The sequence below is a fragment of the Sander lucioperca genome, chromosome 22, assembly GCF_008315115.2.
Source record: "Sander lucioperca isolate FBNREF2018 chromosome 22, SLUC_FBN_1.2, whole genome shotgun sequence".
Taxonomy (NCBI): Eukaryota; Metazoa; Chordata; class Actinopteri; order Perciformes; family Percidae; genus Sander; species Sander lucioperca.
In genome coordinates, this window is record NC_050194.1 from 17,235,921 (window position 1) to 17,248,916 (window position 12,996).

General features: G+C 36.7%; 1 protein-coding gene across 30 annotated transcripts in view; it reads right to left on the reverse strand.

The window, feature by feature from the left end:
• Positions 1 to 12,996, reverse strand: part of LOC116060962 (calcium-activated potassium channel subunit alpha-1) — a 93,716-nt gene that overhangs the window by 33,627 nt on the left and 47,093 nt on the right. For 15 of the 30 annotated variants that reach the window (XM_035997708.1, XM_035997706.1, XM_035997724.1 and 12 more), the window contains exons 6-15: positions 9,371 to 9,446; positions 8,217 to 8,292; positions 7,893 to 8,063; positions 6,311 to 6,402; positions 2,873 to 2,983; positions 2,657 to 2,762; positions 2,460 to 2,542; positions 1,384 to 1,453; positions 1,090 to 1,245; positions 735 to 844 (exon numbers count right to left, since the gene is read on the reverse strand). In XM_035997708.1, coding sequence (XP_035853601.1) covers positions 735 to 844; positions 1,090 to 1,245; positions 1,384 to 1,453; positions 2,460 to 2,542; positions 2,657 to 2,762; positions 2,873 to 2,983; positions 6,311 to 6,402; positions 7,893 to 8,063; positions 8,217 to 8,292; positions 9,371 to 9,446 — 1,051 coding nt within the window. Of the gene's footprint in view, positions 1 to 734; positions 845 to 1,089; positions 1,246 to 1,383; positions 1,454 to 2,459; positions 2,543 to 2,656; positions 2,763 to 2,872; positions 2,984 to 6,133; positions 6,226 to 6,310; positions 6,403 to 7,892; positions 8,064 to 8,216; positions 8,293 to 9,370; positions 9,447 to 9,540; positions 11,646 to 12,996 lie in introns of those variants that run through there. The other 15 variants (XR_004896396.1, XM_035997699.1, XM_035997700.1 and 12 more) reach the window with 3 other exon arrangements.

Sequence of the window (12,996 nt, forward strand, 5' to 3'; positions counted from 1 at the left end):
CGTTACCGGAGGACCAGGCAAGCGGGCCACGGCTGTTTACAATGTGTAACATTAGCTGCCGGGCAGGGGAGATGACTCTCTCCAGTATTTTCAATTTGTACTGCAGTAACTATTTTAAACACTAGCTGTCAGTATTACATATTGCACCTTTAAATCTTACCAAATCTTTATTTTTGCAGCGTTGCACCAAATTATAGACAGTAGTATCGATAAAAGTATCGGTAACTATCGGTATTGATGAACAATATCTATATTGGAATAAATAAAATCCTAGATACCCATCTCTAGCAATGGTTGCTTTTTTATTCCATTATCTGTAGGTCACAATACCAATCATTACAATTATTGTCGTTTTCTTGTAAGGGGATAATATGCAAGGCTTGAGAAAACAGCCTTTTGTTTTCTTCTCTGTAAATTACAAAAAGATGTAACTTGCTATAAAGAAAATTACTGAATTATTCTGACATAAGATAATTATCTTGTAATCTTGAGATAAATAAAATCATTGAAACAATTGCAACCACAGCAACTTTCAGATTCTGTAGAAACCTGTAGCTTTAAGGTTAAAACATTATCTCATCATAGACTTCCACACTGTTGTTTGCACATCTTCACCCTCTTACTACAGACTCTTCATTTTAAAGGTGTAAGTAAAAGACCAATGCTAAATGCCACGAGTGTTAATTTCTTGCATAAAACGAAAAAAAAAAAAGCCTTTGTTTCAGTGCACTTACTCGCAAATTACAGGGAAGGACATGCCCACAAAGGCACTCGACAGGTACTCAGTGTACATCTCATTGGATACTCCTTCCAGGTAATACTTCTGCCACGTGTCCTCCTCAATCTACAACAAAGATGTAACAAAATACAGAAAGATTGTACCATTACAAAAAGAACTGAACACAAAAAACAAAATAGTGCAAGCTTAATTTATTTCTTTTACAAGTTCATCACCACCAACTCACCAGATGCTGCACATGGGCCTCATCTGGGATAATCAATATTATCTATTCAGATTGTATGTATGGCAAATTTTACTTATGAACTTAATCCAGTGAGCACAGATGGGTGCATCTTAGCTGTGGCTACCTTGATGAAGGACCTCATGGAGAAAAGGTTGGCCAGCATGGTGGAGAGGCCCTGAGCCAGGCAGCTCTGAGCGATGAACCCCAGCTTTAGCTCCGCAAGGCAAATAGCGTCATCTCCTTCCTTCCAGTTCCAGCTCGGGATGTTCAAAAGGTGGGCCTTAAGGCAAAAAAACAAAGTAACGTGGTAGCCTTACAGTACTAACAAACATAAATATCCATATCAAAATGCTTAAATACAACAAAAACCTCAAACATCTAATTAATAAATCAAGTAAAAGCAACAGATTATACCAACCTTATTGTGGTACTGCAACATTTGAGTGATTATTCTGATCTTTGGATGGTAGTTCTTGATAGATATTACTCTGATGCATGACAGGAAGGACAAAACAAAATCAGACCACTTGCAGTTGAGACTTTTCCTGTGTCACTGTCTACTTTTTCTGGGCACATAAAAACGTCTTACAGCTAAAAAAAAAATATGAATGTATATGATTAACACAATTTGCAGCTGGCAATTATTTATGCCTATGAGATTTAAAGCTCAAGACAACACAGTTTCTTGTGTCTTTTAATGAAAGAGAATTGGGTGTGTTGTAACTGATTCATGTTTTCTCTCTGAGTTCTTGATGAGTTTCCAAAAGGGAAAGTGAGCACAAGGAGTTTGTTCATGCAGAGAGTCTGTGTGCTTACAGTGAGAGCCAACTCTGACACGCTCGCTTACACTCACATTTTGAAGTCCAGAAAGAAGGAACAATATAAACTCACTTTTAGAAGTACTGTATGATCTTGATGTCATATTTCCAATCCAGGCCTATTGTATGTATTATGTCAGTAGATTAGATTATTGAACATTTGTATAATGCTATATTAATGAATTTCTGACTTTTAAAGAGCTGAATATTTATTGCCTTAATGCAATTCTCCATTAAGCTTTTTGTGTTGTATTTATATAGCAGTGGATCTTTTGATGAAACAGTTCTTCCAAGAACTAAAGTTGAAATCCATTAAAATAACTTGTTTCCTCATCCAAATTTGTTATTGAAAACTGTAATTGCCTGCGCACACGCTGATGAAGGGCGCTGTCCGAAACGTCCATTTTGTGGCAATAAACTACCAAATTGGAGTGCTGTCCTAGTAGCTTTATTTATGATTATTCACTTTTAAGATCCAGCGCCCAAAGCTCTCTAAGTATCTTCGTGAGTTGAGTGCATCCAGTCCTATTTTTCATTGAACTTTTACCAATTTCAGTTCTTCCACTCCAAAACTATGTACAGTACATTTCTCAGAAGCTACACCACAATTGAACATAAATTGGTCACAGGGTTTAAAAAAAATAACGTTATTTGTGGAGCAGCTGCTCTGGTTTACCTCATGATGTTGGATGCATCCTCAGCATCAGGGTCTGCACAGTATTTGTTGGCTAAGATCAAACAGGCATCAGCTGATTCGATCTGGAAACAAAAATCACACACGGCAAACAGAAAACATCAGTCAGTAACTTTAAGTATATACTTTATAGACAGCACAGTTTCCCTCTGAGCCACAGAGTCTCATCTGTCAGTTACCTTGACTCTGGCCAGGTCGTGTGGGTTCAGGACAGATCCTTGGTAAAACTCCACCTGAGTGAAGTGGCGCTTGAACAAGGCTTCCAGCTCAAGATTAGGGGAAATACTGAGATAAAAAAAGAGAAACTCTTAAATATGAGGAGGAGCACTATTTCTATTCTCCTGAAGAGATGAGTGTTTTTTCTTGAGTGATGAATTTTGCGGTTTTGTACTTACTTATGGAGAAAAACAATTTCTACATTGACATCATCCCTGTCCTTGTGTAGGAAGTCTTTTAGAAAGTTGGACACACTCTCAAGTGTTATATGACCACAGACCACGATGTGCCTGGAAAACAAGGTGCAGAATCATAATGAAACTAAAATGTAGTCTGAATAAAAGTCAACAACAAAACACACACACAAATTGTTGTTTTATCTTCATCTTTGTCCTGGAATCAAAAGGTAAATCTGAGATGAGAGAGATGTAATGGTACAGTAATCAGTACTGTTTTTATTTAGGTGATTTAGTTGAAATGATAAAAACTATGTTACAGGATAGATGTTTGATGTTCCTGTCGTGACGAGTGAGTAGGTCAGAGAGCACTGTGGATTTCAGTATCAGATTATAAAGGATCAGTTTACTTAGATGGAGATTATGAAATCAGCACAGTTTATCTCGATTCCCACACATCACATATTCTTTATGTAAGGAACCCAGTTTAGATTTCTTCCTGTGTTTGTGTTTTTATTTATGAATTATTTCGAAAATAATTTCAGATGTTTACTCAGGTTGCATCTCACTGTACTGCAGTGATTCTTTGTGACTTTAATGTACAATAAATGCATCAGAATCATTGTTATTTTGCACCACTTGTTCCGCTAATATGTAAAGGAAAACAGTCACAAGGATGTTACTCTATGGATGGATGGATCTATGACAGTAATGGTGCAAATGACAAGTAGAGATGAAGAAGAAGACAGAGGGAAATAGAACAATAATAATGCATTAATACTGAAATGCAAGGAGTCGAAAATAAAATCATACAGGGATAAAATTATGTCCACAGATCTAGGTCCAGGTCTAAATTTCTCAAAAACTGTTGGTGAAAAGTTGGGACTATGTTAGCTGTTAAAACTGTAAAGCCATTATGTCGACCAGATGTTTATGTGAGTAAATCTAACCAAATACAAAAACACAAACAAGCTGACTGTTCACCAATAATCAAAATAATTTACAGAATAATGGCTACAGAATTGTACAAGATACAAAAACATGACTTAGGAAGCTCTAATTGTGAGATTTCTACAAAACAAAAGAAGCAAAGATTTGGTTTAAGAGAGTTTCCAAAACCAAGTCTGACTTCTTCAAAACTAAGTGAACGAGCACAAGTACCAAAAGCATGCTACAAGAAGCCATATTTTGTTTGGAGGCATCCAGCAGAATCTCACTATCTTTAGAAACAGCTGCAGAGCTTAGGACACGAAAGTGTATATGTTAAAGGAATAGTTTGACAGATGGGGAAATGCACTTTTTTTTAATCTTTGGTCTGTGCGTTAAATATGAAGCTAGAGCCAGGAGGCGATTAGCTTAGCTTATCTTAGCAGGAGGGAAACCGCTAGCCTTGTTCTGTCTAATGACAAAAATACACATACCAGCACATCTAAAGATGACTAATTAACATGTTTCTTAAAACCCAGGCACAAAAATGTATGTAAGAGATAAGTTGTATTTTTACGGGGTGTTAAGTTGTTTTCACAGCACAGCGCTGCAACCGCCTACATGCAAGAGCGTTCCCCAAAGTGGCTTGCCCAAGCCAGGCGGTTACTAGCAGAAGTTCAGCCCAGTGAACTCTGCGCGGCAGAGCACAATCTGTGCACGTTTGTGTAGCAACCGCTTCATACCCTTACCGCTGTGATCGAAATCGCTTGAAATAACTATAGCCAGTGAGTTACCGTGTGGCGGTGTCAGAGGCCCATTACATGCTAAGCTAAGCAAAGCTAATTGCCTCTTGGCCCTAGCTTTACATTTATCGTACAGACATAAGAGTGATTGATTTTACTATCTAACTTTTCTAACTATTCCTGTAAACTCAACATAGCTTTTATTTAGTCCTGAGGGTGTAGGTCAGACTGAAGATAAAGGCCAAGAATATTCTGCAGCAAAAGCGTGAAAAATAGACAAGCATGGCAACAACAAAGTTTTTCCAGAACAGAAAAACAAAGTTCCAAAGATCAACACAAAGCAAGCAATGGCATAAGGAATTGGATGTATGAGTTTGATAATTTTATTAAATAATAAATATATACTCAGGTTTTCAGTTTATTGAGTTTATAATTTTGTCAATTTCCTGTTATGTTATTTGGGCAATTTGTCTTGTATAGAAATTTGAGTTTGGGTGGGTGAACAGAGAGATGGGTGAACAAAATCAAACTGTGTGAATGACTGTGAAAACCTGATTTAGAAACACGAATTTGGCACAAATGTACATTGACAATAAGCAACTTCATTACAAGTAAGACACCACAAAACGTAGGATTTTCAACGTGTCACAGTAGAATAAACTGTGCTACACCTGTTGAAATCTCTCTTTTGTTCTTAAATAACGTTGTTATACACAGTACAATAGGGGATGCTGTTATAATAACTAAAGTTATTTATCGCTTTTATATCGTTGCCATGGATAACACATATTTCTGATTGGCTGGCAACTGTCCGTTAAAATCATAATTTAAGATACAAACCTAGTTCTGATTAAAGTTTAACCACAGCAACCATAGCAACAATTACAGATTTCTGAAGCAAAACTAACATTTAATAAAATGAATAAGAAATAAAATATACTCTTGCTTAATTAAATATGCTACTCAGTATACAGTATATTTAAAAAAATGTTTTGGCATGGATAATCAAAGTTTATATTACAGGGATAGATCAGAGAGAAAATCCTACGTGTCCCATCGACAATAATACATTTACATGGATACACAGCAAAAATCTCTGTCTTATCGAGTCACATTTGTCTCTTTTCTGAGCTCTAAAAGTCCTATTTTCTGAAAACAAAAATCAACATAAAAAACTAAAATCATCAAGTTCTTCAACATACTGACAACAGGTTTAAAAAAAAAACTACCAGATTTTTTTTTTTTTTTAAAGAAAATTAGACTTTTAGAATTCAATAACAGACAAAAATCACTTTTTGAGGTAGAGATTTTTTTTGCAGTGTAAAAGCAGACGTTCATTTATGACAAGCAGCAATGACAGCTTGCACAGATAAAAGCAGCAGCAATACAACAAACTCTACACATTGATCATGGCCAAGTTCTTCAGTCACAGTGTGACTTTAATGCTAATTGAGATCATTACATTTCAAATTACAGTTTCATGATGTCTATTTAAGCAGAAATCAGGGTATGTCACCTCTTTACGAGAGGGCCAATTGAGTCACACACAACCACACCATTAAAAGTTTGCTGTTTTTTCATTTGTTTGACTTACTTTCTGCCTCTGGTCGAGTTATAACTCCCTCCATATTTCTTCCGATTAAGGATGAGAGCAGCAATTTCTGGCACGTAGCGAGCAAACATGGCCTACATGCATGAAAAAGAAAAAGAAAAGGGCATGCAGAGAAGGTTCTACTGCGGCGGAGGCAGTAGAGCCTCCTTGAATACTTACTTTCTCCCATTAACCGCACTATAGGAACCACCATATTTCTTGCGGTTTCCTATTAACTCTATGATTTCAGGGACGTAGCTCGCAAACATGGCCTAAGGAGAAGATAGGAGACAGAAGAAAAGACTAAAAAAAAGATAGGCAAAGAGCAGGTCCTCTACTTTTAAAGAAATATGTATAAGAGAGGAACACTACTGTGTGTGCAGAAGTAGTATTAGTACTTATTTGCTAACAGGAAAAAGAAAATAAAAAAGTTCATCCAAATAAGTCGACTGAATGTAGCCTGAAGTTATATCACAGTTACATTCAAAATATCAAGAAAAGTATGAAAATGAAAAAGGAAATTTTAAGCCAATATTTACGGATATATTGGAAGAGTAAAGGAGAAAAATGACAGCTGATGAGCGATATGTCAATCTGTGACAGAAAAATAAAAATTATAAAAATCAAGAAAAAGCCTTATGTGCCATGTTTCGTCCAACAAACACATATGTCAGGTTGATTTGGATAGCACAGCCAAATGGATGGCAGACATTAACTTAACTGTAATGGTCTACACTGCTGGACAATGACCGGAAGAACTTGGCTGGATCCTATTTAAGTGTCAGTGTGAGGACTTTAATTTAAAATACATTTGTCTGCTATTGCTATTTTACAAACTAAAAAAATGTGTGTAAAATAGGCACAAGTGCAGTTTCACAGATATTCCCAGAGAGTAAAATAAAAACTTTGAATGCTTGCATCTTTTTCATTATAGGTAACTATAATAAGCATGTTTTGTAAAAATTTAAATCAAGCAGATAAATGTGGATCTTTAAACCATTAACTTCCTTTAATTTAGGATTCATTTAAGTGTAAAAATGTATTGATTGAAAGTTAACTTTGGCTTTCAGTGGACATATAACATGCCACTTAAACCTCTTTTATACTCAACTCTACCCATATTACAGTGTGTCACCATGCTGTTATGAATAATACTTTATGATCTCGAAATGATCTTTGGCTTTACTCTTTAATCAGGTAACTCAGGTCTGTAGTAAATCCCACAAAATATGTTTTCTGTAAGATTAAGGATTTATTTGATCATCATTATTTTGTGAAATCTCCGCTTCATGCATTTCATACCCTAATATACCTTTAAATGACTGTGCAGAAACTGAGATAATGTCACTACATCCATCAAGCTAGGCTATAATAAATCACATCTGTATCATTGTGTTTGTTGGAAAGAGGGAGGGGAGGCAGGAGGGTGAAGCCACCTGAAACCGCAGTACTTTTACAGTTAATAACAGATGCAAAAAATCTCAAATATTCTACATCTCATATGAGAATGAATAAATAACAGAACAAAACGTCAGCATTATACCTGAATAAATGCTGCAATACTGTGGACAACTCATACAATACACAACATGCAACATACTGTGGTGATGTGGTGAGCCACAAAAACATCTCAGTGTAAACAACAGGTGAAGGGCGTCCTGAGTTGAGAGCACGTCCCATGCGTTTGTAACACCTGGCGGGCTGTGATGATTGGTTGCATGGAAGATATTAAGCAGGAATAAGTAATGAGAGGGATTTTTACCAAACCACCGAGGATGAAGAAGACCATAAACAGGCGACCCAGGGTGGTTTTTGCATAAACGTCTCCATAGCCAACAGTGGACATAGTAACCATGAGTAAGTAGACACATTCCCAGTAGGAAAGTGCCTGGGAATTTTGGAAGTTTTCCCAAGGATCCCCTGAGTTTTCCACCTGGAACAGAGGTCGAGATTTGTACAACAACCAGGAAAAAGTAAGTGCTAAGTATGAAAAGTATTAAAAGTAAAAACTAAATCAGTACAAAGTGAGTGCTCATTTGCAATACCAACATGCTTTCACAAACTTAAATGGCTCCCACTAACTTACCAAATGAATGAATCCTGCTGCAGTTAGCCATGTGCTTATGAAGATTGAACACAGGTTCACCAGCTTTATTGAGTTGCTATTTAAAAAAGAGTCAGACAACAAAGTTTGAGTTGTTAATTATTAGTTATTACATTGGTATAAGGAAAATATAGTCTAAGATGTCAAAACACGTTGCTAGATTGGAAGATAAATGCATTAAAATGCATTATATAGCTTTCAAATTGTATTCAGTCAAGAGAGTGATGTTGTGTAAAGGAGCTACAGAGAGAAATTATTATATTACTAAATTATGCTAAATTATAAATAGAAGTTATAAAAAGAAAAAGATTGACTTCAACAACAGCATGCTGTACAAATCCTCCTTAAAGCTATTGCATTTAATGTAATGGAAATCATTTTTCAACTAATAGTATAGAATTAAAGTGCATACTTTGTATTATTTTGTCATTTTGTCATAAAAAAGATGTAGTATACAGCTCTATTAGTAATTGAAACATGTATTTTCACGAGTTTGCGTACATTTCCATTAAATTTCCACACAAAAAGTATCTTATGATATAAAAAAACATGACTAATGTAAATGTAAACACATGCACTTTGTTAGCAAATGTCTTCCTCACTATGTATGTACTGTAAGTACTGTAATTTTATATGTGCGACGTTCTTTAAATAATACAGTATGTCGTGTATGCAGTACAAGTCCTTGCTTGACCTCTGTCCTCTCCTACTCTGTGTTCTGTATTTACCTTCATCTGAGTGAATGAGAGAAGAGATTATTCTAAAGCATTTTGTTGCGCTATAAGCTCTTCCTGACATCTGTGCAAAAAGCTTTAACTCTGAGCAGCGAGGAGACAAACAGAAAGCGGTTTTGTTCAAGACTCCATCATATAAGTACACGTTACTGACTGCAGTACTGAGGAGTAAACTTAATGTTAATGTTTATCAAATCAAATGAAAGCAAGTGCTCATGCTTATTTTGCTTCAGGGAAAACATTGCAAAAACGTTTCCCCTAAAACAAACAAACAAAAACTATATTCATGCTTATAGCTACAAAAAAGTTTGCTTCACATCACTTTACATGCAATGTTCACACATAAAACTGCAAACTGTCTGCTACATTGGCAAAAAGTAAATAAAATATGAATACACTTACCTTGTCTTTAGTATATTCAAAAACTGTAAAATTTCTGAGAACTGTATCAACCTTAAGGCCCTTAAAAACCTCAAGCCTGTGAGAAAAAAAGACCATAAAGAAGTTATCAGAGATGATTAATAAAATAGAAACGACATCAAGAGCAATTCGACCTTACAAGAACATCATACCTTTCATACTTTCATCCATGTTTAGCAACTTCATTGGATTCATATTGTTAGAAAAAAATAAACTCCAACTGATCAAGCGATACTTAGCCTTACTGTATCATAAAAGAAACTTTCTTGAATATGTGGGGAAAAAATGAAAACAAGCTCAACATCCCAGATATCGCTTCACCAACCCACAACTCTTTAATCTCACGAGCCTCGGGAAGCACTGGCATCTACCTGATACACGTTTCATTCCTGCTGAGATGAAAACCTGGATTAGAGACAGGTGGACACTGTCAAACCAAACTCAATGATTAAACAGACGTGACGTCAAATCCTACATGTGAGGGTATTTATGGGAAGAAAAAAAAAAACCTTGTGCCAGTTGCCAAGAGTTCAAGGACGGCAAAACACCAACAAAATCAGCAGTGACAACACCAGCCTGAGCTCCTCTATACGATTACTGATTGACTGCATCACATCATCATTTAAGCCTCATATACGTGAAATCACAACCTCATTCTAACCAATTTACTGTTGTTTCTGTCAGACAATCATCTCCTTCAAAAACATGACTTATTTAGAAAAATAATTTATTTTTTTATTGTTTATGTTTCATCATTTAGGTGCACTGCGTGCGGTAAACTACCTGCTAAATGGAACCTCCCACCTGAGTTTAAAAGCCAAAATGATTCCTTGATCTGACTCAGAAAAAAGCAGAATCCACTGCAGTGCCGGTGCGGCATGAACAATTAAATGCCACTTCAGCCAAGAGTGAGCAATCAAGTAAAATCCATTTCTGCACGCTGTAATCCGGCAGACAAATTTTCCTGCTGGAATAGATTCGTGTGAATGCCTAATGAAACAAATCAAAGACATTACGGGCAATCATTCAGCCAGGAAAGTATAAATAAATAATCTTTTATGAAATGACGTGAACTGTGGTGTGCCTTGCCAAAGCTCATCTTTCATTTCAAGTGAGTGTTTGCCAGATGGGGAGCATAATACAGAGCAAATCCTCAACCTGAACCTGATCCAGCTGGAGTCCAAATACCTCTGGACACGCCAGCCTTCCGCTTTAGTGGAGATTCCCCTCGTTCCCACGTTCTGCAGGTCTTACCCCAGTAGGAGATTACATGGAAGCATGCACTGAGGCTGTAGCAGATACTGTCCTGGTCCTCTTTCTCGCTGACCTGCGCATGGCTCATCCTGACTCTGTAGCCCTTCTGGAAGAGCTCCCCGGTCGATTTCTTGCGCCTCCTTGTGTTACAAACTGTCTGAGAGTGTGTGCCTCCATCGGGCCCCCTGTACACTAACATCTTAGTGGGAATCATGTCTGGAAATTACTCTTTGTAGGCAAAAGTTTCCAATGTTAAGTCCAAAAACTGCTTCACATCCACACCTTCTCTATTCTGCATTCACGTTGCCAGCTACCATGTAAAAAAAATATGATCCTCCTCCAAAAAGAGAAAAACAAGACAAAAAGAAAGTCTTTTTGATGTGTTCACCTCAGACCTTCATAGCATCAACAACAACAGCAGTGATCAGGCGCATTCGGCAAGCTTAAAGCAAACCCTTTTCCCATCAGGATATTAGAGTGTAAGCGCCTTTAGGATTCATCCAGGGAAAGGAAGAGGCCAGACAGTAAGTCTGTCCATCAGCTGGCTTCACAGTGTAACCTACAACTCATCCCTATGACTCTACAACTGCTCTTGACAAAACAAATTTCATTCTCTAATCTTGGACAAGAACAGCATGTCTCGCCTTTATAGTAAAAAACAAGTCATGTGAACGGCCAGCGAAAGCTGTGTTTGGGAAAAATGACAAGCTTTGGCAATCATTTTGTTTTTTTCCTATGGGTTTAGTGATTCTGCATTAATCCCTAAATTAATCACAGCTGATGTAATAATCGCCATTGTAGTGGACGTAAAATCTAAATGCGCAGCATGAAAAACGTCACTGCAAATAGAGAAAATGCAACAGCTGATGGAAATCTAAGTCTGCAAAGTCCATTTGAGCTGAAATGTAAAAAAATTAAATTGTATGTGTCACTTCTGTTTTTGTTTTTCTAAAAAAGGAGGGCAAAGATTAGAGAAACGTATGAAAGAAATAAACAATTTTGTGACCGCAGAACGTTTTATATCACAGGTCCTATAGTTTCTTATAATTTCCTATACATTAACTGCTATATAACTGCAAATGCATATGAAGGTTTATGTCTATGGTTTGTGCTAATTTTAGGCAAAAATTAAAAAAGTGTTCAATTGGAACACTTCCAGTTAGGTACTGTGATTTCAATCAGTTGCTGGCACAGCCTAGAGCAGACCCCCAAAAGGGTTGCAACTTAAATCTGATAAAAAGAAAGAAAGTTGCTACACAAAGTTATGTCATTCTTTTCAGACTTTCCTTTAATATTGGCTTTTTCTTGTTGTATTATTGGATCACTTTGGTTCTTCAGGACTCTTCTAATTATTCAAATATCACTCTAAAGTCGAACTGGTCACAACTGGGAGACCTATGCATCAGGCGATTAGGGGTTTGCAAAGAAGATATTGCTTTGACTTGAGGGGGTCACAAGCCAAAAAGGTCAAACATAAAAAATATGAACTAAAAGAGAGCTTCTCTTTAAAAGGAAATTTTGGAAATCAACAACTGCCCATAAACTCAACACAACAAACTAAACTCAAACGACTGTCTCAGAACTGTGTCTCACGTTCTTTCCTTAATCTAATTACATAGCTATTTACAGTAAAATCCTTAGAGAATTTAGAAAATTGCTGACCCCTAAGTTAGGAAGCACTGCTTTAGAGCATTTGCATTTGAGGACATTTCGTTCAAACAATTTAATCTAAAAAAAGCTTCCTCCACTTCAGCTCAGTAGGAAAAAGCTGCAACATGTGGCAACCAAGACATGACTATCTTATATGGAAGAGTTATGTTTTGTTTACCTTGTGATATTTGAACGAGTTGGACTAGATTATTTTCACTTTCAAAAGATAAACATGCTGCTTGTACAGTATTTCACACAAGCTTGTTTCTGCATGAAGGCATGTTCTATGCAACATCCCAAAAGTGTGTCATGCTCGCACCCGCAAGCCTTTCATGCATCAATGTTAGTATGAGAGAATATTAGCAGACATCAGACATGAGGATTGGCAGACTGGCACATTGGCCGAGCGCCCGGTGAAATATAGAGTTTTGATCAGAGGAGGGAGTTAGACAGCTGCTGCTGAGCTGGTATGACCTACTCACCTGTTTAACCTCAGTTTAACTAAACATTAAATCAGTCACTAATCCTCCACGACCAACTGCTCACTGACCATACTGACTGAGATTATGTCTGACAGAATTCTTTCCACTGGAATTAGATCTAAAAATCACAGGAAATATCAGTATATCTTTTAAGCTCATGTTCATTTGAACAACAAAAATTACACAAAAGTATTCAAACCTGTACACGGTCAACTACGTGCA